Raw genomic sequence first — 24510 nt, forward strand, 5'->3', positions numbered from 1 at the left:
ATATGAGAAAGCTTGAAATCAGTCTTAAAAGATAATTAAATATTTAGGGGTCCAAGTAACAAATAGTTCTAATCACCAAACAGACACTGTAATTTTTCAGCGTCTTCCTTCTTCTTCCTATTATTATTATTGCTCCAGTGTTTTACTCCACACATCTTCAGAAATGCTAGGGTCTGCTGAGTGACTTGAATTGAATCAATAGAACGTGTTTGTGAGGCTTTGTGTTGATGTCTGCATCCACTGCAGTTTGTTGTGAATGCAAGGATCTGTCCAGCCACAATGCAACAAATATACAAACTTCACATGCTTCCTCCAATCAGACTCCAACTCAGTTAAACATATCCCTGCTGCCCACAGCTGTCAGGAAGTTTAATCCTAAAATTTTGGGTCAAAAGTGAAGCTTTGGCAGCCCTAAAATTGTTTTGATTCCTTTTCTTATAAATTATATTTCTGCCATAAAATTGTTTGTGCAACAAAATAATTTCTTGATACAGTCATATAAAAAAGAATGTTTTCTCAGGACTCTGTAGTTATGTGAAAAATTAAGTATATACCCCATGATTCAGTAGCTTATAGAACCACTTTTAGCAGCAATAACTTGAAAGAATCATTTTCACATTGTTGTGAATGAGTTGGTCTACTTTTTTTTACAATGTTGCTTCAGTTCATTAAGATTTGTGGGTATGTGTTCATGCACTGCTCTCTTACAGCCTTTTAAGGTTCTTTAAAAACAAGCCATACTTGGTCAGTCTTTTTCTAACTGCACTGTCATGAACTTTTAACATTTAACATGCTAACTAAGCCCTCTGGATTCTGAGATGTAGGTCTGGCCTTGGGATGAATTTGCTAGGACTTTCACTGTTTTCCAGTTGAGAGCAATGTTTCTTACTGTGGACTCCAAGCTATTTGATTTTGCTGCTGTCTTTCCTTCTTAGTATTATTTACAGAAGTGGTCACACTTGCTGACAGACAGTTAAGTGAGTTAAGTTATTCAAGTTCATTTGATTAGCAGCGCCCTTTTAATTCCTATGGAATAGGGCTGAACGATATATCGCATTTGCGATAATATCGCGACATGATCAAGTGCAATTTTCTAACCGCAAAGGCTGCGATTATACTCTGGACATGTCCAAATTCATGGGCTGCATCCTCCTGAGGCCGCATTTGTAGACCGATTACGTCACAGCGACGCGCCGAAGGCTGTCCAAATTACTACCATATCCCAGAATTCATAGCGCGGCCCAGCCAAACTCCAGTTTCCAGCAATGGCGGCCGCTACTAAGTTTTAAAATTACTCATACTAATCTTTCTGGGTCACAAAATAAACTTTTAACATATTTTCAGGCGAGAAAGTAGCTGTGTAAACATCAAATATCTGCTCGGTTTATCAAGATATCCCATATTTGCAAAAGTGCTTCGACGTTTTCAGAGGCGTCTGCTACCCACCAGCTCGACAGCTAGCCGGGAGCTCGAGGGTTACTGATGCGGCCGAGAACGGCACAACTCCCGGCACATCATTTTCAGATCACCGCGGAGTTTCGCTGCTCGGGTTAAACGTAATATATAAGTCACTTAGACAACCTAAAAATGTTATTGTTGGGCTTTTTTCAGTGTTTTGTTTGTTCGTGAGTAAATCGGTTTGGCTGAGATTAAAGTTATTAGATTAGATAAAATAAAACTTTATTAATCCCCCGGGTGGGTTCCTCCTTGGTTTTCACACAGCTGACTAAACGTCAAACAGAAAACTTATTAAACAGAAGTATGAGACAGTCGAGAATTTACACCAGTGTCTGGTTATATTTTAGATAGCAAGAAGCAGACGGCCGAGTTTATTAAACTCCACCGAGACAGCGGTGACGCTAATCAGAACTAGACCGTCCAATTTCACGCCTTTAAACTTTAAAGGCGTGTTTGTGTGTGTGTTTATACAATTGCTATTATGTTTGCACTTTATGTGTAATGTTACTGACTGCAGAGATCAGTAAGATGTGTGTATTTTTTATTTATTAGTTTTATTTATTTAATATTATTTTTTAATTGAATGACTGTCTAGTAGTTCACAGATGTCGAAAAACTGAGTGTGGTAAAGCCACTGATTTTGTTTATGTATATTTCTGCAATCTGCACATTGTACTGACTTTCATTTTAATGTTTACACCAGGGTTCCTTGTCAGCACTTTATGCTCAGATGTTTGTAAGCTAAAAATAAACTATTGTGTATGTTCAAATATACTGTTGTGATTGAAGAAGTTAAATAAAAATGTCAGTCATCAATTCATGCATCACCTCATGTCATCATAACAGAGGTCTGTCTTCCAGGAAAGAACAGTTTAAAATTAATGTAATATAGTATTGGCCATACTATATGATGTATTGCTTGTCTTTGTTTAATAATACAGAAGACAAAGACCTTAAAAAATAATCGCATATCGCATCGCAATCGCAATATTGGGGCAAAAAATCGCAATTAGATTATTTTCCATAATCGTTCAGCCCTACTATGGAAGCAGTAAGAGTGTACTTAGTTTTTCACATGACTGCATAAAGCTATGTGGAAACTTTCATCTTCACCTTACTGTATATTAAGCCTCAATATGTGTGCAAAGGCATTTTAGGTTTTTATATTTATTTTACCAAATTAAATTAAATAATACAACATATTACAAACATACAAAATATAAGAAATAGCTCTAATATATACAAATAGCTCAATTATAAATATCCAGAATATTACAAAGATTAAAGATATATGATTGACATTCTACTCTAAACTGTAAACTTTAAAAGCTTTGTTATTTTGTTGTTTTCACTGTAGAGGATGTTCAAAAGGGTGTAACTTGTGTACTGTGCATTACATGGAGGAGTTGTACTGGGAGCCACAGGCAGGAATGTCGTTCAGTGGTGCATTTGGGTCAAGTCATTCTCTCACTGAACATGCTCCTGTGACTGGTCAGCACATCATGGTCTGGGTGGGAGTGGATGTTTCCCACAATGCTGTTGTCCATCATTGTCCTTATCTTGGACAACATCCATCTCTCCAACACTACTTTAAGGGAGCTCCATCCAGCTCCATCCCTGCATCCCTTCCTGTAGAGTGCAGTGGTGTTTTTAACCCAGTCCAGTTTATTATCAATGTGTACTCCGAGGTTTTTATAGTCCTCCGCAATGTCCAGATCGAACCCCTGGATTGAAACAGGAATCACAGGTTTCCTGGTCCTCCTAAACCATCAATTCTTTGGTCTTTGTCACATTGAGCTGCAGATGATGGTGCTCACACCATGTGACAAAGGAGTCCACCAGCCCGGTACTCTGTCTCATCACCCTCAAAGGTGCATTCAACCATTCTAGAGTCATCAGAATACTGAAGATGGCAGGTCTCTGTGTAGTGGCTGAAGTCTGTGGTGTAGAGGGTAAACAGGAAAGGGGAGAGGACAGTCCCGTGTGGTGCCCGGTGTTGCTGATCACCTTTTCAGACACACAATATTGAAGATGCACATATTGTAGTCTTTCTGTCAGGTGCTCAACAATCCAGGACACAAGAGAGGCATCCACCTGCATCACTTTCAGCTTATTGCCCAGTAGGGTCGGCCTTATGATATTGAATCCACTGGAAAATTCGAAAAACATGACTTACAGTGCTCAACAGCTTCAGTCCACCCGTTACAAAGCTTTCTAAGTTCTTGAATCAACTTTTCTTGAAAATCTTCTCAATGGCATTCCTTTTCTTGTCTCTTGTTCATCTTTTCCTGTCACATTTTCCAGTCAAGTTAACATTAATATGCTTTGATACAGCACTTTGAGAACAGCCAGCCTTTTAAGCAGTGACCTTCTTTGTCTTATGGTCCTTGTGGAGTATGTCGGTAATCATCATGTGGACAACTTTCAAGTCAGCAGTCTTCATCATGATTGCGATTGTTTATACTGAATGACACCAAGAGATATACGATATTTTTGCAGGACCTGAACACAGAGATAAATAATCTAATAATTTCAGGTATTCAAAGAAAAAAAAGTTTTAAAATATTCCACTTTATGTGATTAATATAGAAGACATGAAATTCTGCCTTTTGGAATTCAGTCTGTTGCATAATTAGCTTTTTAGAAACTCTCCGCAGCAGTTTCAATGAAGAGATTTCAAGGCACATAGTTACTTTATCCTCTATATTCCTTTGGGATCAATAAAGTTATTCTTATTCTTTATTCTTATATTCATATATTCATTCGTGTAGAGCCAAAATTAAATGTATTCCTGAAATGAAATCAGCAAGCTACAGCTGACAATATTGTTGGTTGTTCTCTCCATCTTTGTCTTTAACATGTCGCTGTCTAGCAGAATGGCAAATAGACTGATGACCCTTTGGTCTCCAGTTAGAATCCCAGGTGTTCACACTTCTACTGTGATCCTTAATTAATATGCTCATCTGCAGATGTGTTATAGAACTTTTCAGAATTACATTCAAAGCAAGTGGATTTTCTGGGGACATAAATGTCTTCCACTGTATTATTATTGTTATTATTATCATTCATCATAGGCTAGGCTATATGCACTGGTGGACAGTAAGGTTAAGATAGTCATGTTTCCCCTTGAAGCTGTAATTTGTGTGTAGCCAAGGCCTATACCAACTGATGATATTGCTTTGCCCTTTAATTCATCCCCCCAATCGATGCAGGAGTCAGTGATTACACACTAATGCGTTCTTCCCTTCCATTTTGTGAATCAATGTACGGTTGGTTTCATCTGGTAATGAGAGACACAGTAAAGGTGAAATGCGTGTGTGTGCATTCTCTTGTGTTTGTCTCTCAAAGAGTGGTGTGTGTGTGTGTGTGTGTGTGTGTGTGTGTGTGTGTGTGTGTGTGTGTGTGTGTGTGTGTGAGAGAGAGAGAGAGAGATGGTGTGTGTGTGTACACTGTGGTGTCTCTGTGTCTGTTTTGTTGTGTGGGTGGGTGGAATGGGGGGAGTTTGGAGTGTGTGTTTGTTTGTGTTTGTTTCAGGCAGTCGTCTCCTACACTCTGCCCCTTTAGCTGTGATGGCCTGTTTGTGAGACACAGACATAAAATTATCAGACTGGTCGTTGTCTGCCTTTGAAGTGTCTTGAGCTGTCCATCCTGATTTGTCATCCAGAGGGGGATCAGTCCAGTATGGCTGCTGTCTGAAGATCTCTCATCTCTGTGTTTTTTGCAAGAGGAGGAACAAAGCCTCCAAGCTTTTATTATTTTGGTCATGTATGGTCTCATTCTTATAGTTTTAGTAAATGTCTCTTTTCTTTAATCAGCCATCACCGTTAAATTTCACTACATTTTATGACATGTGAATAAAGGTGCTCTTTGACTATATACATATGGACTATGTTGAGAATTGACCACAATGTGGATGGTGATTGAGAAGATGACATGTTTAACTGTTATTATTATGGTAGAATTTCCTGCTAGGATGCTTAGTGGCATAGGTGGCTTGAAGAGGCCTTAAGAGTTGGTTGGATGCCAGTTGGTTCAGTTTAGTCAGATTTAGATGAAAAACAAAAGATAACTGAAGGGTATATTATGAAGTAAGGAAGTTGAACATAGCTGGGGTTTCTTTGTGTTGGCTGGCTTGACAAAATCTAAATCCCCAGTCAGAGATAACGGGTATCACAACAGTAGTTGACAACTTCAAGCTATGTGCATGCTCGCATAAAAAAAGGAGGATTTCACAAGTCATATGACTGTATTTTCTGCACAAATTGATCCCTACGAGTGCCACCTACTTCAGTTGGAGACATTAACAATTAATGATGATAGAACACAAAAAAAATCTAATAGCAAAAGACGAGAGATTAATGCTACAGAAAGTGATTAATATTGGGATTTAGCACAAAGCAATAAAATAAACATTTTCACTTTAGTTATTTTTATTTCTGATGTGACATCCGTAGATTAGATATTTGAAACTTTAAACTCAATACGTTTTAATATTAAACTGTCCCAGAGCCTACTGAAAGAGATGTGAAAATCACTCGTTTTTTTGCCAAATCAAAATAAAATTATTTTTATTGGTTGAATGGGTATTCTTGGTGATAAATAACTCAGTTAAGGCTTAATATAGCTCACATATATGTTAATATTCCTTCGTAATATATGGTAAACAAAAACCTTTATAAGAAGTGATAAAAGCAAAGAAAAATCAAGTAAAGGTTCTCAGTTAAAACTCGATAATAATTACGTATAAATCAAGTGTATGTTATGAGGGAATTGTGAACAATAACATGAATCATGTAGGTCTTATAAGACTTACATATAAAATAAAAGTATTTTCTTTTGGAGGAAATAGAGATGTTTTTTCTATGTATTTTCTCTATGAATAGCTTCTTATCTGAGCTTTAAGGACACAAATATTTTAAATATGTTTTAAAGGTATATTTTTTGGTGTCAAGGTGATCAGTCAGAAAAATCATAACACCATAGGTCTAACATTAATAAACTGCGCAAAGACAAATGGCAGCTGTGAGTTGAACCCTACCACTGGAGATACATTAATAGACATTAAAGGCTTGCAAATGCTGCTAAATTAACCCTTATTTGTAGTAGTGTTTATAGTAGTGATTCACTTTTTGAAAGCTTTTTTAAACAACTGTATTCTTTTGTTTACCTGCTATGTGTCCTAAATTTAACTCAGCTGCTCAGTAGAAATAATAATAATAGTACTTTATGGACCAAAGACATACAAGGGGAAACATTGTGACCTAGATATTTTCTCCCCTGCAGCTTTAGTAGATATGATTCAGGACTCTTTCTCTCCTGCTCCCTTGTTTGAAGGCAAATGAAGCAGAGGCATTCCCCTTTATCGAACCTTAGTCAGAATAACCAAAAAAAAAAAAAAACAAAGATGGGGGAAAAAATCATCCCATGACTGTCCAGAGTGACTGATCTACCTCAAAGATATGACTGTCCCCCACCCCCTGTTGCTCCTATACCCTGCCACCTCCCGCCTCCTCCTCATACCCCCCGCCTCAACTGCCTAATGACTCCTGGAGGTTCCATTTGTAAGGCTCCCATAGAAACACAACTACAATAGGCCCCATCTTGAGAGGGCCCATCTGGGAGTCTTTGTGGGGCCTGCTGAAAGCCACAAAGGCCTGCTGACCTAGAAACCCATCAATAAGAGAACAGGGAGCCCCACCGACAACAAATTGAAGAGCCATGGAATTTCCTTAGCCATCCTGAGTCCGTAGGTGAGGACCTGGACCAGGAACGTGGGAGGAGAAGGGAATTCTCCGGATGTTCGAGGATGACACCTCAGGATGTCATTCCCAAGCTGTCAGCGGTATGCCCATTACCTTCAACTGTCACTGCTGCCTTTGTCCTTGTGCCCACTGGTTGTCATTGTGAAGAGAGGCCTATGAAATCTTTACAAAATGGTGATTGTGACAGGAAGCAGCAATAGCATGCTGTGAAGGGTTCTGGGCCCTGCTCTGTAGGGTTTCATATTGATGATGCAGGTTTTTCTGCTGGTTTGGGGTGAGGAATGGACGGGTGGCTGCTTTGTACGCAAGAACAAAGACTACTTTTGGGAAAGTGTGTTTGCTGTTTAGAATTATGTGCCGGTCCATTTAATGCCTCCTCTAATGTGGCTCTAATGTCACCCCTCAGAGCAGAGATCTGCCCACCGTGCACAACTTACTTTTTACACTGTTAACTACACCTGATGGAAATGATGTGAGAATGATAGTGAAAGGATGCCATTGCCACTTGAATGCACACAAAAATCTGAGAGATTCATGTGAACCTGTGTCAGGAAGCATTTTGAGAGAAGCTCCTACCTTATCCTACTTCTGCCTTCTCTTGTCACTTGTAGTACCTTTCCATTTAGTGGGAGGGTCCAGGTGAATGCTTAAGGCAGGTGTCTTTGTCTCACCTCCACTGCTGTGTGGCGAAATGATAGAAATACTGTTTTAAGACCCTAACAAGAAAGGTGAAGATGTCATCTCCACTTTGATAGTCAGATCACACTACATGTCCCTGTGACATGTCGATTGCCACTTCATGTCCCTCCTAAGGTAACCAGAATGTGCTCCTTACATCAATTACAGTTTGCAGTTGTGATGTGGTCATGAACTGCTGGATCTGTGATGTGTGAATGAATGTTGAAGAAGGAAAGAATATCAACAATGTTTGGCATTAAACAGTTTGGCATTAAACAGAGATTTTTTCCACTTATTATCAAATTCTAATTATTGTTGTCTTTGTTTTATCAATATTTCTTTTTAGAGGAGGACCGATTTGATAGCTACTCTCGCATGATCCTCAAGTACTTCCTGGCAGAAGGAGTGGTGTGTCGGCATGAACTTTTTGTTGCATCAGCTCAAGATAACCCTGATGACATCTTACAGGTATGAGGGGAGGTGTCAGCCATTCTGTAACAACTTGAAATGAAACTGAGGTACTGCAGAGGATGATTTATTTTTCTAAGCTGCGAGTTTTGACGCCAAGGTGGCCTTGTGTTGTTATGTCTGCTTTAACATTTTCCCGTACAACTGTCAAACAAAAAGAACTTTGTTTGAATGTTGGAAAGTACTTGTGGATGTTTGTATAATTCATATATATATATATATATATATATATATATATATATATATATATATATATATATATATATACACACACACACACACACACAGATATGATAGATTTTTTTGTGCTCATAATATAAACCCCCACCTGCTTTACAGTGCAGGCACACAGCTTTTGCTAACATGTGTCAGGGTCAATGGGGGTATCTGGGAGGTCGAGGGTGGCCTGGTTATAGCATTGTTGAAATGTTTCCCGACGTATCACTTTGTGAGGAGCACCATAGCCCCAGAAGCTGATTGCCACCCCGCATAAGGGAGGGGGGCCTCTCTCCCACTGATTGATAGTGGGAGGGGTCATGGCGTCACCCTCTCTTTACATATCAAAGACTTATTAAGAGAGGGGGGCTCCCAATGGGAATATATCACATCATTTAGTGTTTTCACAGCTACATTTGCAGTATTCTAGTTTTCTGATGTTAAGGTTCCTCTTTATGGATTACCATAAGATGCAGTTAAGTGCTTAGAAGGAGAAATGAAGTTGTGATGCACTGTAGTATTGTTGTTACTTAACTAGAGAGATTTAGTTTTGAGTCTCTTATCAGGATCTCTTTCCACATTGTATTTATGTTAAGCCTTAGAAACTGAGATTAAATTCTGCAATGAGTCAGTCTTTAGATTATTATTTTTTTGTAATGTAATACACATGATTATATAAAAACCATGTTATTAGAAATTCATTGGCACTTATGATGCTAAATCATTCAGGATCTAGTTTTTGACCCACCACTGGTAATAATGACAGGTATCTGTTTATTTTAATTCTTTTATATGGATTTAAAAAATTTTTTTATCATAATAAACTGATGCCCAGGTTCTTCTTACACTGGGACTTTCCATAGTCCCCATATTCTACTCAAAATTTCCATACCAATAGAAATAACTAACCCTTATACCAGTTACATGAAGTGTAATGTACTGTTTTGAACAGGAACTCCCTGCTCCCATCTTGGACGATGTGGCCATTCACAAGCCTGTGGAACAGCCCAGGCTGTCTTGTGAACCCCAGGACAATTTGGATGCTATGAAGATTGCCTGGCGCTATCAGAATCTACCTAAAGTGCAGGTAGTCAGATTGATATATACATTATATATAATGTCTCCTATTGTGTTGGAGTAAAGGTAATCTTTTTTTAATTTTTAAAAGTTCAAAATGTGTCTCTGTTAATGATGATTTGCCAATGGATTGCACTGGCACTCTGGTCTTTAGTGGTTTGGCAATTGTCTCAACCACTAAATCTATCAGCTTCTAAACTCCTTTGTGGGGTGAATGAGGCCTCAGCCTCTCCTTTCAGAGCTGGGCCAGATTACTCACACTTAACTGGCAATAGGTAGGCTTTTCACTGGTCCCCAACTTGCATATACACACATATACACACGCCTGCACCCCTGCTTAGCCTGGGAAACAAGAGTACTTTGCAGCCTGTGCATTGACATGTCTGCTCGCTCAACCCTATGACCCAGACCTGCGCCTCTGTCTTTCCCCAAATCCCTGCCTTTCCCCCTGCTAGGGTCGGCAGCCCTACACTCTTTCTTCCGCTTTGAGGAGAGGTGACCCTCCCCTTCTACTTCTCTGCAGTCTACCCCCGTTGCTCTATAATCCATATCGCTATGTGGATTAACAGCACACAGTGTGTCCCTGGGGATCCTCTCCTTCTTTCTCTCTCCCTGGAAACTTCTTTATATCTGTGTCCTTTCCTCACCTCTCCCCCTTCCCCTGTAAAATCGTCTTTACAAACCACTAGTAAGCCCAACCAGAGGATTTGCATCCCAAATTCACCCGCAGAGTCAACGCTTACTTTCCCCTTACACACACCTCTCCTGGCATAGCCCACTGAGTTGCTCTCCCGATGAAGACATCAGATCAAAGGTGAGGCCGTCAGGGCGGGGATGGAACGCTAAGCGGGTTGCCTAGCTCACAAAGAGAAGATGAGCTCCTGACCCCCCTGCCCTCCTGACCCCCTCGTCCCGCCAGGAGAGGGACACACCGGGGGCCCTAATCCAGATTAGGAGTAGATTAAGGGCCCCTTTAACAATAGAATCCCTGGTTTCACTCAGAGAGAAGAGCTAAAACTCTCTCTTTCAGCTGCAGGAAAACATCCGCCTTCCCTGCGTCCATGATGCGTTTGCTTTCACAGCCAGAAGTGGACATTTATGTGAAGAAATGATTAAGAGTGTGGTCATAGTGGTTATTTAACTTCTCTGCTGTAGGAATGTGGAGGAATGACCCATAAACAATACAATTGCTTTACCATGGAGCGGAAAAACAAACTCTTTACAAATTAGGAAAACAAATAAGTTTTTTTTTCTTGTGAACTGTTCTATTCTTATTTGAAAAACATTAAATACACACCAATTATTTAAAAAAGTTCAAAGCAGGTAGAGGTGTCCGATTTTATTGAAAGTGGTTTTTAAATTAATTGGGTTAGATTTTTTATTGTTTCACTTTCCAAAAATTGACCCTTTGACCTTTTCAGAGTGCCCTGGCCTCTTCTTCCCGATTTGGGCATTACTATGATGTTTCCAAGACAATGGAGCCAGAAATTCGCCAGGCAGCCAAGTGCCACCGCTTCTACCTTCCAGAACATCCCACCCAGTCATCAACAACAAACAGGTAAAAGGACAAGACACTATCAACAGAACACATGGAAACCAATGAGACACGATCCACAGAACAAAGGCACACAAGCACGACACCACCCACAAAACACAGTTATACAAATAAGACATCATCCACAGAACACAGGTAAGCAAACATGGCATTTTTCACAGAATACAGGTACAATGCAAACAGACCAACATCATTTTAAGGTAACATTACTGTATTGTAACTGTCACATGAATTAAAGAAGAGAGTATGAGAGGACTGAGGTTTCTCCCTTTGGTTAAGATTTGTAGGAAATTATTAAACTTTAGGCTTGCAAGGTATAATTGCTTTCCTTGTTATTTGATTAATAATCATTATATTCTCTTTTCTTGATTACATTTTTTAATGTCTATAATTTTACACAGTATATTTTTTAATGGCTTACAAAACATAATTTATCATGTATATGTCCCTTTTTGAGTCTAGGATCCACTGCTATTGAATTAATTATATGAAACATGATTATTATATTTCCTAATTTTCTGTTATTCCCCAAATCAGTCAAGTTTATGTGTTTTCATTAGTTATAGCAGCAAAGCAAGCATGCATCTTGCTAAATTTTGCATTAATAGTTTATGCTTTTCATTGATTTTCTTCAAAATACGAAAATGTCATATCTGTAAGGCTGAAATCGCTTTTTTGTGCTTTTTACATACCTGCTCAAAAGTATCCACATTGTTTTGTACTTTTGAGTCAAATGTCCACTTTCAAAAATATACTGATGCAAATTCATTAAAATCTGGCTGGTTTGTCTTCTGTTCTGAGCAGCGTGCCACTGGCCCAAGTCATTCAGGCTCTTGGAAAGGTTGCGTATGTCTATTCAAATAAGGGCCTTGTTTGCTCAGCGTCTGTTTGATTTCTCCTGCATTGAGTGTACTTAGGGTTCAGAGGTCATGCAGGCTCTTTACTCAAAGAGTGTTGCTGAACACACAAGTGCACACGAAGGCACACTCACACACACACAGGGTAAATATAGCAATCTGGAGCACAGAGGATGTGGAGGAGGCTTTATGGTATCACTCTTCTTTTATGTCAGCAAACAGACTCTTTAGCAGAGCAACTGTCCCAATACACTGAATTTTGTTAACATTCACTTTCAAAAGTGTGGATGGTAAAGTGGACACCACTAGCTGTTATAACTCAACATTGCCTAATGGAAAAACATAAAAGAAAAAAAAATCTTGTCCACTGATGAATCTGAGTAAGCCTGACATAGTGGTGCTGTTGTAGTGTCTGAATGGGTTATAGATCTCACAGACATTTTGACAGCGGGAAACTACACCTGCACTGCAGCATTGTGCCCCAAGCCCGCCCCGGTATTAACACACATGCATGTGCTCACATACACAGTGCATTGCACACGCACATGTACCACACAAACTCATAAGCAGGCTACTCCCCCTTGCACGTGTCCAAAGCCCCATGTTGATACCCTAGCTGTTAAATTGCTTCGTTTCACTTGAAGGCATAATTGGCACAAATTGCTCTCTAGGTGATACAGATCCTGTTGTTTAAGACCAAGCATCCCCGTTCTCTCCTCTTTTCTTCCCTTGCTGAAATAGGAACGCTGAGATAAAGAAGCTTCCCTGTGCATGATCCTAATTAGCTGACGCACTAGCCCCTGTAGCTAAGCACCTAGACCTTTTTGGTACCTGAATGAGGGCTGCTCAGTAGGGGTAGCTAAAACACAATGCTGCCTCTCACAATGGCTGCCAACCAGTAGCAACCTCCTCAACTACATGTCACACCATCCCAGCCCCCTACCTCAGAGCTGGGGCATGGGCAGAGAGGCCGTGGAGGGTAGGTGTCCCTCTTTCACCAAGCCAGCTCTATCATTAGCCACAGCGGGGTCAGGAGGCACCATTGTTGTGTTGAATAACTGAAATAGAGTACATGGATATACTTGGCCAAGTGTAATCAACACGAGTGTGTATTACTGTTCTTTATACATGGCTATTGGCGTGTGACCAATCTATGTGTATCAGCTTTTGTAGCCTGCAGGTCGAATTGACAACTGACATAGCAGCCCAGTGTGAGTTACCACAGAGTGGTCATTACAATGGTGGGGCGTTCTTAAGTGGAGGGTCTTGTGTAAAAAGATGGGGTTAACATTCCTGTCGGCCATCCTATAGACACACGGAAGTCCCTTGATTGTTGCTAAATGTTGCTCTGATAACACTGTATGCCCTTTGGCAGTGGTGCACATCTTACCCCTGATTAAACCCAAAATGCTGTTCCCTGTTAATTTTAGATATCAACCCATTAATTCTCCTGTCCTTCTCACGTATCATCTTTGCTGTGCGTATGTTTGTGCATATGCGCATCTCATCTGTCTATCTGTCTGTCTCGGCACAATCAGATCCTCAGGGAGCTGACAGAGAACCAGTCATGTTGTAATTTAATCAACCAAATAAATTAATTGGATCTCTTGATATGGATCATCTGTCTGCTTCAGTGGCTACAGAAAAGCACAGTCAGGAAGAACATGCTGCAGTCATAGACGATTAAACTACTGCGGTGATAGGCTTGGCCCAGTTTTATCAAAATAGTCTCAGTGACAATTTACATATATTAAATAACCCTTTTGTGTTCTCTTTCTGGGTGTCTGCTTCACTGTTCCCATTCTTTCTGCCCTACCCTGTGCTCTCTCCAGTCGCATGATTGAGTCTTACTCTGCATTGCTGAAGTCCCTTCAAGAGGTCATACACAGAGAAGGCTTTGATTTGTCTACCCCCATGGTAAGAACCAGTATTATATCTGTTTCATTTGAGAGTCTGGAAATGGATGATTTAGCAATTACAGTTTGTATTTTCAATTATTGCAGCCCGTCCCTTCAACAAAAACATCTAATACACATAGAAAGATGTAACTCTATGGGTTTACTTTTTTGGCTAAAACTGTAAACAAAACAATCGAATAAAAATATGATCCACTTCAGGTGATCCTTCAGTTTTAAATTTGCTCCTTTCTGCCCATTCAACCAGTTGCAGCCTTTAAAATGTTCAAAGAAACACTTATCAGTGCTGGGTGATCCAAATCTCTGTGATATAACCTAAACCATGTTTCGTGTGCATTATTGTTTATGGTAAGTGTATGGCAACGATGCTGAACTCTGAAACTGTACCAGGTTACAAATACCACGTCTTAAGCTCACTTTTAATTACAAGCTATTGTTCATATAAATGTTTGTTACAAGCACTGGAGTAGCACAGAGGGAGATACTAGATCTGCATCTGTGACCCCCAACCACTACTTGAGCCTGTTTACCTCTTTCTCACCTGCTCAGGTTGACCTCACCTGTGTGTTCCCAGCTGTGTGTCTTATCTTTGACATAAATCTTCGGAATAATCACCGGTTCTCTTCAGAGTGCCAGAAGCATTTGTGGCCTTATCTACCTCACTTTCCATACTTGTTTATTAAATGTCCTACTGTTAATTTAAAACAATACTTAATAAGTAGTGTTCATACACAAAAGCATGTAAACTCTATTATTTGTGATCCAGTGCGTGCATGTGCATGTATGAACACACACATATGTGTGCGCCTTATTCACCTACATTCTGTGACCCCTCTGCTTGTCACCTGGAGCCACCTCTCCCCCCCTGTCACTCACGCACAAGATTTACCTCCCCTACCCCCCACTTTCCCTCCCCAAGCGCTGTCAATCACACACCAGATTAACTGCTGACATCATTAAAGCAGTGTGGCCGCCCGATGTGCTGTTGGCACAGTCCAGGAATGCAGACTAGCACAGGGCGACATGGGCACACACAGAAAAAAGGCCAGTATGGATGATAGTGTGTATGCATCTTTATGTTGATTCGTTTATCTGCTTTTGGGAGACTGCTCATATTGTGATGGTTTAATATAAATTGTAAATAACAGATTACAATGTTGATTAATCTCCCTGTGCATGTTTTTGGTGGATTCCGTTGAGTTGTGTGAGCCTCCACAAACACTGGCTGATTAGGTCGGGGTTCCAGGCTTGTTGTAGTCTATATGGCTGGCTTCTGGCTGGACCTTATTGGCATTGTTCCCTGATTTTTCTATAGGCTTAACTATAGGAGTTAAGTTTGGCCTCCCTTGCTAATGTTGCCACAGCAACACTGATGTTACCACAGCTCCCCCCTGCTGGGCTGCACATAGAAATAAATTTCTTCTTTTTTTTCTTTTTTTTTTGCCTGTCCCATTTGGTTCTTTAGCCGTCAGAATTGTTGTCTGAAGACCAACAAGGATACCCAATGGATTTACTTTGCCAAATGGATCATCACGGCCTTGCTGTATTGGTCCATTTGATCAACCTTTGTTGTTATTATTTATTTTATTTTCAGTTGTTACAGATGGGACAGACATGACTGAGGGATAGTGAGAAAGGGCACTTAAAAAGAGAAAGAAGAGAAAAAAAAATCTCCTGGATCAGAAATAAATTTCTAATTCTGTGTCCCACAAAACCCGTGATTGAAGAGACTGCTCAACAAAGAAAGTGACTTAAGGGAAGCGCACATAAAACTCATATTTAAGCATAGTAAGGTATAGAAATGAAGCACTGGTGGTGAATAACATGAGTCAACATGAGTTGACTGTAAAAAAAGCTCCCAGAAACAATGGGGTTTATTTTTCTAAGATCCCTGTGATTCTGCTCCAGACCCAAATGAAGCTTAGGTCATGTTGTCGGGAGAGGAAGCAGGAGGGAGTGGGGCAGAGGAGATTTCGGGAGGGTTGAGAAAATAGAGGGGGAGGGATAAAGAAGAGAAGAGACTGGGGGACAAAAGCAAAAAGTGAGCAGATTTTAGGCCAAGACTTTGTTAATCACTTTTGGCTCTCACCTCAGTAATTAGGAGCCATCCTTACGAAACCCCAAATAAAAGGCAATTGTACTAAAGGCTAAAAAACTCTCACACTTTGGACAGGCTCCTCCATTCTTTCAGTTTCAGTGATATATATATCCCACCACTGTTTGGCCACTTTTTTTCTTTGCCCATGAGAGTGGGTTACCGTTGATCTCTTGTAGTGAGGTGGGGGGGGTTTCAAGGGAAGGCACTCCACCCTTACCCAGGCCCCCTTGGCTGCAGCGCATCGCTGTGGTGCCAAGAATGTGCTGGAGTTTCTGGGTGGCGGCCATATTGGAAGCCTGTCTGACAGGTCCATTGTGCGTGTGTCAGATGGCTTCTGTGATTGGGCAGTTGTGTCCAGTCACGTTTGGGCACTGTGTTCGGATTGTCTGTGCTGGTAAGCAGACTGTCCATTCTCTCTCTTCCAAAGTTTGGGAATACTACCCAAGACCACAGCAGCTTACTGAAATCATTTAAAAGCGGTTCTCAGATAATGTTCAGAAGCAGTGTTATTGCATTCGACTGTACTGTAAAATAAAACACATTTGCATGACTCTTTCTTGAATATTTTCTGTGTTTCTGACACTGTTTTTTTTCTCTTTTGTTTTTGTTTTATCTTATAGTCCATGTCTCGTAATATCTTGCGTGTTGGTCTTCACTCTCTTGGGTCAGCTTTGTGGAATGATGACCTAAGTTGCCACGACGACCCCATGCATAACCACGCCTTGACTACCTTCCTTTATGGACTGCGTGCCTTACTGAGGTCATCACTGTCAGTTGCAGTAGTTACTGTTCCTTCTCATCTTATTCAGGTAAAACACTGGTTGACACGTGTAAACAGTTAAACATAGTTGAGAATCTCTTTTTGAAAGAGGTTTGTCGGTAGTTTTATGACGTGCAAAAACATTTATTCTTGTGTCTCTTTCCTCCAGTGGGATGTTCTAAACTTGATTTGATTATGTCTTTTTTATTAGTAGAGTGCATAGTATGAAGTCTTTTGTACTGTGTCATCCTCCTGAACCTGTAGTTCAGTGTCACCTTGGTATTACTCAGGCCACTTCCTGGAAGCCATGCTTTTGCAGCAAACACAGTCAGTTGCATACTTATTTTAAAGGCCTTTGAATCTGTGAGGGGGTTTATGGTGCTGTTTTTAAAATTAGAGTTTTAAGCAGAGTGTGAGCCTGTGTATGTATTTTATTATCTTACTAATATTAGTCCTTGCAGTTGCGAGTTGTAAGTGTAAATCTTGGGAGGAGGTGGGTGGTGTGGTTAGGCAATTGGGGGGAGTCCACGTGCATGCGCCTGTGTCCAGTCTGGCCTCTCAGTGTGAAGATGGAGTCATCTGCTGAGGCATATGGCAAACCACAGCCCTCCCCCAGACAGTCAACCACAGAAGCACACTCACCAGAAAAGCCATCTGAGACTTTCTGCCAAAATGTTTCAACCTGCCCACTCTTTTACTGTAACACCCTACTTTCTTATTCACTCACTCAATCACATGAGCATGAAAACACTGTTATTTCTGAGCCTTTTATACAGAGATATAGGTCAGTAACTTACAGAACAGCTGTGTTGTCATAACTTGCTCTGGCTCCAGGCCTATATGTGCTCACTGCACAGCGGCCTTGGCCTAGTCAAAAAAAGGTAGAGTGGCTAACTAGCAGATGTCAGCTGTGGTGGGAGCGGTCCCCCTGTCCCACTCTGGCCAAGCTTCCAAACCCTTAATCTGTCCCCTCCCCCTCCTCCACCCTGGGGAGAGAAGTGAATGAGTTGGGGAAGAACAGGAGAGGAGATTTTGGACTGAATCAGGTGTTCAGTAACTAAGCCAACATAGAGGTAATTAGGGCTATGTGACCTTATTATTAGTTATATAATTTAGTTATACAATTAATGTGAATTTCATTCACTCAGTAAAGTGATTAATCATTTGAAGGCAGTGGTGTGTAAAACCTACTCATTTCAAACTGATAACAGAAATTAGTTTGACATGGTAGAAGAGTTTCTTTGTGCCAGAGCATTTCTTAAATAGTTATAATGGAGAAGGTATGGCCTTTGGAAAACTGTCTAGACTAGTAGCAATGGGCTACCTGGCCAAGGCTCTATTGTCTTGGCCAGCTAGCCCACTGCTGCTAGCCTACAATACTCAATGCATTATTGAGCAGCTTGGGAAGCTGAACAACTCACTGAAAGCCTACTCACAGCAGCCCAGTGCTACAATCCATCTGAAATATTAATTAAGCTCGTCTTAGCCCGGTTCCCCTCAATCTTACTTGGTCCTGCTACCACACCCATCCCACACACAAATGTAAAGTTCACAGTCTTCCCCATAATGCATCTATACTCTCATCTATACTCACCTGGTGCTCAGACTAACGCGTTGTCCTGATTGACGTAAATATTGCAGCTCGTCCAGAAAGATGTCCACATAGCCTCTACACCATTTATATAAGCTGAAGTCTTACCTATGAATATAGCACTTGCCTATTCTTGTAATTCCGAAGAGCAGAGCAGTTTTTTCAATTGTAAAATAACTCCTGTTACTGACTTTATTTCTTTGCATATCTTCAAGAGAATATTTCATATTTTCATTTTGTTCAACTTTTGATCATCAGAAAGTCATCTTTAACTCACTCAGACTGAGTTGGGATCATATTAATAAGATTGTTTACTTGATGACATGTATACCCAGTGGCATTAGTTGTATGCCATTGAGTCAAACAGCCAAATGAAAACAACAATAGCTGTAATGTTGCAGCATGAGGTGAACATTGGGCCCTCTCTGTGACCTGTCAGACAGTGGTCATCCGCTGAAGCTGAGGGTTTCAGGGGATTTGCACTGACCTAATCTGAATTTATTGAGGTAGCATAGAGTTTAATTACAAGACTCAAACGAGTCTTGTTACAGCCCTTTATTAATTATAAATAACATATAAAGAATTATATTCAGCAGAGGGGAGCATTTCTTTTATTGCTTTAAAAACTCAAGAAGCTGAGGCGCATGTGCGTGTCTTACCGACCTCATTCTGCCCTGTTGCTATTAAACTGAGCTGCTTTATGTGGAAAGTTTGAAACAAATCACTCCTTGATAAGGAATCTAATCTATCTATTTATGTGCACACAGAAGAGTTATAATCCTCTAAACAGATTTGTACAGATAAAGTTTTTCATGGGCTATTGCTCAGATACTGAGTCATATTGTGCCATTAGTGTTTTTAATAATGTGTTGAATAATGCTTATCGAAACTCTCGAATTGGCTGTAATTGCTGCACGAGTGACTTCAGATTCTCTGTAAGTGCTGGTGGTACTGACTGGTAGGATATGCATACTTTAAAAGTAGGACAAAAATGAAAAGGAAGAAGAAAGAGTGGGGAAAAGACATGAAGGCATGAAAACTGCATTAGGCGGTGGCAGCCAACACAGAGAGAAGGATGTGAATGATTCAGGAGGCAAAGGGATTAATAATGCAGGACTCCCTCTCCCCCTATGTCCCAATGTCCCTCTCTCTTCCTCCCTTTCACTCTTTTACCCTCTGCTTCCACCCTTTTGTATATTCCTTCCTCATTCTTTTTCTCTACTGTATTCAGCCCTAATTTGTCCACTTTATTGTCAAGTCACTGAGCAAACCAGTAGGGGGAGCTATCCACTCCAAGCCTATGTTACTTCTCAAACTTCTCCCCAGTCCTCCCCTGCTGGGTGCAGGTTTAAGTTTGTGCACCAGCTATCCAGCTATAAGCTTTTTCGTGAAACATTTGATGAAATAAAATATTTACAGTGTGGCACATTTTCCCATGCTTTTCTTTCTCTCTTTTTTTCAAATCTATGACGTAAGGTTTATCTCCATTTGTTTGCCCCATCACTACTTTCCCTTCTATCCCTCATCACATTCACATAAGCCATGGGCAGAAATGACCTGGTCACAGGAAATGATGACCTAATTTAATTGAAACTCTGATGGCCCGTCAGGAGGCTTTTAATTACCTGTTAATGTTCTGTGTCTCTTTCCCCCTCCCTCCCTCCCTCCCTCCCTCCCTCCCTCAATCTTGGTCTGTCTCTGTCCTACAGGACCGAGCTCTAATGGGCAACATTACCAGGCTATGTGACAATGCCATAGCCTTAGAATCATTCAAAGGCTCTGAGAGAGAGACCAACCCTCTCTACAAAGACTACCATGGTAAGAACACACACGCTTATCTTTCTGTCTCTTTTCCATCAAATACACACACATACATACAGGCAGTGCATTAAGGCTGAGGCTGGGCTGTGGATGGAGGCAGGGCAGCCCCCTTGCAGGCCAGACTGTCAGTGCGCGTTAGTGTGCTGCTGCTCAATCAGACGTGCTCCTCAGTAGACAGGCCGGGGGGGATTCAGCTGCCATGCTGTACCCCCTCTCCCTCGCACCCACTGCTCCCACCCTCCATCCCTGCCTCCCCCCTCCAGCAGAGCCTCTCTCCCTCTTGCCTCGCCCACTCTCATCCCCAGTCCCATACCCCTGAGGCTCTGGAGCAGAGCAGACCAACACTGGGGAATCGATATTCTCACCATCACTCTCTCTTCCTCTCTGCCTCTATCGCTCTATCCCTCGGTCAATGTCTCCGTGACCAGCATGCTCTGCTAATAAATGGAGGGCAAGGCTTTCAGTAGGGGAAAGGACACTGGTAAGGGACACTTGGAGAGAAAGAAATAAGGAAACACGAAGGGAGGGCAGGCACCGTAGTTTGTGTTTGCGTTCCTCATCCTCACCATCACTTTTTCTGTACAGTTTCATCTTTCCTTCTTTCTCCGGCATGTTTTCCTCTTTTCTGTCACTCTATCACACCCTCCACGCATAAAGGTCAGTTTAAGCGAGTTGGGTATTTTTAGCAGTGCCTCTCGAACTCTCCCACTCGCTCTTGCGCTTTTCCTCTCACCCCCCCCTCCACCCCCCCTCGTGTTAGACGGCCCTAGTTGTGACAGATGAAGGGATGAGATTGAAAACATTCAATGGCAGATTTTGTTTTCATCCAACAGCATGTTTTATTTAGATCACACATCCCAGCAGTGATCACATTCCTCTGCATTGTGAGGGCAGGTGGCTTTTCAGCTCATGCAACATGAGTGTGAGGATGTATAATTTTTTTTAATGATTTTGTTTTGCAAAAACAAAACAGAACGTTCTTTTTAATTTGCAGTTAATATTGTTTGCACACCTTGTTCAAATATATGTTTGCCCTGTTCAACCAGCCAGAGAATCTCTGGTTGGGTTATGAAATACATTTACGTGTACAATTGTTTTGATGTGTGCTCATGAGTGCAAACGCATCTGGTACGAGTGTGAGAGTGTGCGTGCGGAGGCGCGTGCGTGTTTGCGGCAGCAGTTGAGGGCTGCTCAAAGCATGCTGGGAAGCCTGTCACTGCAAATCAGGCAAGGGGAAATCACCCAAGTGCACAGAGGAGAGAACCCACCATCCCCCACTTTTTATGTCTGTCTTCCTTTCTCCATTACTCCCTCGATCACTCCTTTTCTCTCTCACACTTATTTATACCTCCCTACTTTTACAGTATGTAACCAGTTTTAAGAAAACTGGGGTGAATTAATTGAGGACTAAGAGTGGGGGGGAAAAAATCCACCAAAACTTTGTAAGAATCCGTAGCTTGCGTTTTTGTCTTGTGTCCTTATTGTTCTAGTATGTCCCAGTGTAAGTTGGCAAATTTTCATTCGCTCATACTCCAAATCATAGGAAAAGTCTAACATGCAGATATGTGAACAAAATACTTCTTCATTTCAGTCTGCCAATGACATTTACTCAGTATATTCTATTGCAGATTTAGTTGTTAGTAATTTTACAATTAATTTGTGCCTTAAATTTAATCCTCTTGTACAGATGCAAATTTTCAAAACAAACCCCCAAACTTTAAAAAATCCTTCACCTTATAATGATCAGTTAGACATTTGAAAGCCATTGCAAAACTTTGAAACATTCAAAAATATAATCTGTTACTAAAATACTGTAAAGACATGAAGACTTGCATTTATGAATGGATTTATCAAACTTAATATTAGTTTTTGCTGAGGTCAACGTGGGGTCACTAGCAATTTTTTATTAGCTCTTCTCATACAGCTACTGCCTACATACTAAAATGTTACCTTGAAAGGTGCAGGGGAACAGCATTCTTCCAAAATAGGGGTATTGAGCTTAATAATGAAGGTTAATTTCTTGCTAGTTGGTAGTAACTCAGTAAATCTGTAAAATTCTGTCACTTATTTTATGTTTATATAAAAAATGGCACGTGTGAGAAACACGATGGGGTTTTCTGTTGGCACAGTCAAATAAAATACACATGCTCTGTAATAAATGAAGTAGTAAGGCAGGAAGAAGTAAAGGAAGCTCTTACTTTGTGTGGTATTTCAGGTTTAATCTGCTCCCTCTTCCTTTCACAGGCCTGCTACACGTACGCCAAGTACCTTACCTGAACTGTCTGGCGAGCCAACTCCCTGACCACAAGGACCTGGCTTTTAAGCTCAAGAGAAAACAGTTCAGTATTGAGGTATGTTGTCAAAGGTACTCAGCGTAACCAGGATCTATTCATTAAAAAGACGGTATTCCAAGGGTTACACCCGTTAAACCCTGTATAATGTGATATCTCATCAGATTTTTTTTGTTTTTCTTTCTTTTTTTAAAAATGTTTGAATTTTTTAGTTGCTCTGATTTTACCTCCCTGGTCTATTTTAATTGTAACTTGCCTTGTAGCCATTAACCTAAAACCAAAAGCGATTTCGATACAAAGTAATTATTTATTAAGAAAGATTACATTTGCTTCGTGCAGATGAGAACTCTCTCACGTAGGCGAATCTCTGCCAACCTTTGTTTACTTTTGTCTGCTATTGGGTGACAAAATCAAAGGAGAAGCTATTGATTACACTCTGTTGCTACCACAGTTATTTGAGTGTAATGCCAAGAGGCAACAAAGTGAGAAAAATCCATCTATAATCATAAATACACAATACTGCTTCTGCTGCTTATGACAGTTAATTATGTAGTTTTCTATGTTTTTATGTTGGGATTGCATTAATTTGTTACCAGCCATGACTCTGATCCAAGGGTGTGACCCTGCATTAGTTTAGCACTCAGTACTTTTGTTTTTCAGCCACAAGAATGAGGCAACAGCAACAAACAGGGTTTGCAGAGAGAAAGAAAAGCTCTCAGATTACGTGCTTACTCTAATAAGGAGCAACATTACCTTAATATGTAAGATAGCTTGAAATTCCAGTGTGACATCTAAAGACCCATTAGTGCATTTGCATGTATGACTTAAAATTAATTAGAGTATTAGTGAATGTTTCTAACATTTTATCCAGTATATTATATACACAAGAGAGCAAAATGATGTAATGAAGTGCAATACACCACCTATACCAACAACCACTGTGCCATCAATAATAGAAATTATGTAGAATTTAGAGTGGAAATGTTTTCTTGGATTGCATTTTATTTTACTGTGTGTACCTAGGTGATTGTATGGGCTTCCTCTTTCTTCATTCATTTTGATGTATGATTGATCATATTCTTTCTCTTTTGCACGATCACTCTCGGGCAGAGCAATCAGTCTGTCACTGAGCTGCCATTCCAGAGAGAAATTAAGGGGCCCTCCTCTTAGCTCAGCCTCATGATTGGTCCTCATTACATTATCATTACCTTATCACACCCTCTGGTCCATGGCTCTTAGTGACTCCTATTGTTTCAGCCAGGATTTGTAGGGGAGGAGAGAAATGCCTGTGCCACCCCCAAACTTCCCTCCATCTTATGGTCAATCCTTTCTCATTTTTTTTGCCCGCCTTAACTGCCCTTCCAACCCTTTCTTCTGTCTGACCCAATCCCTCCTCCTTTCTCTGATTTCCCCAACATACCACTCCAGTGATTTATTATGTTTGTAAAAGTCAAGGTAGTTATCCTAAATGGTCTTTTAATTAGGCTCTGTATTGGGCAGGCCAGGAGTTCAGAGGCCTAGAGAATCCCAGTAGCTCTGTGGGGCCTGGATCCCCTGTCATATATTCCAGCAGCACATTGTTAAGACCAAGCTTTGTCTGCCTTTCTTGTTTAAGGAGCTTTATTGAAGTTTTTTGCTGAGTGGGAGTCATACTCTTGCGCTGCCCATTTGGAAAAGAAATAGTAAAAACTTATAAAAGACTTACATAAGATTTGGCTTACTTAATATTGTGAATCATATAAGGCTTATATGATTCACTCATGAAAGTGGCCACTTTCTCATTACTTTCATATATTCTTTTAGGAAGTATCCAAAACATACAAGTTTCATTTATATAATTTTTCAAGGGATCTTATATCTGTTTTCACTCTTGTATGCTTTTCATATAAGTTTCACACAAGACAGATACAAACTTTATAAGATTTATATATATCGTTTCCATATCGGTGTCTTTATAACATA

At 40.5% G+C, this 24510-nt stretch overlaps 1 protein-coding gene across 2 annotated transcripts in view; it reads left to right on the forward strand.

Moving 5' to 3' along the window:
- The window catches only part of elp4 (elongator acetyltransferase complex subunit 4), a 54770-nt gene that overhangs the window by 1754 nt on the left and 28506 nt on the right, over positions 1 to 24510 (forward strand). The window contains exons 1-8 of one of the 2 annotated variants that reach the window (XM_085400521.1): positions 7060 to 7300; positions 8245 to 8366; positions 9535 to 9669; positions 11081 to 11217; positions 13904 to 13988; positions 16706 to 16894; positions 20146 to 20254; positions 22502 to 22608. In XM_085400521.1, the coding sequence (XP_085256647.1) occupies positions 7255 to 7300; positions 8245 to 8366; positions 9535 to 9669; positions 11081 to 11217; positions 13904 to 13988; positions 16706 to 16894; positions 20146 to 20254; positions 22502 to 22608 (930 nt within the window). In that variant the 5' untranslated portion in view covers positions 7060 to 7254. Of the gene's footprint in view, positions 1 to 7059; positions 7301 to 8244; positions 8367 to 9534; positions 9670 to 11080; positions 11218 to 13903; positions 13989 to 16705; positions 16895 to 20145; positions 20255 to 22501; positions 22609 to 24510 lie in introns of those variants that run through there. The other variant, XM_085400530.1, reaches the window with a different exon arrangement.

The sequence above is a fragment of the Rhamphochromis longiceps genome, linkage group LG1 (assembly GCF_057381845.1).
Source record: "Rhamphochromis longiceps isolate RC_006_pf linkage group LG1, R_longiceps_female_GT1.1, whole genome shotgun sequence".
Classification (NCBI taxonomy): Eukaryota; Metazoa; Chordata; class Actinopteri; order Cichliformes; family Cichlidae; genus Rhamphochromis; species Rhamphochromis longiceps.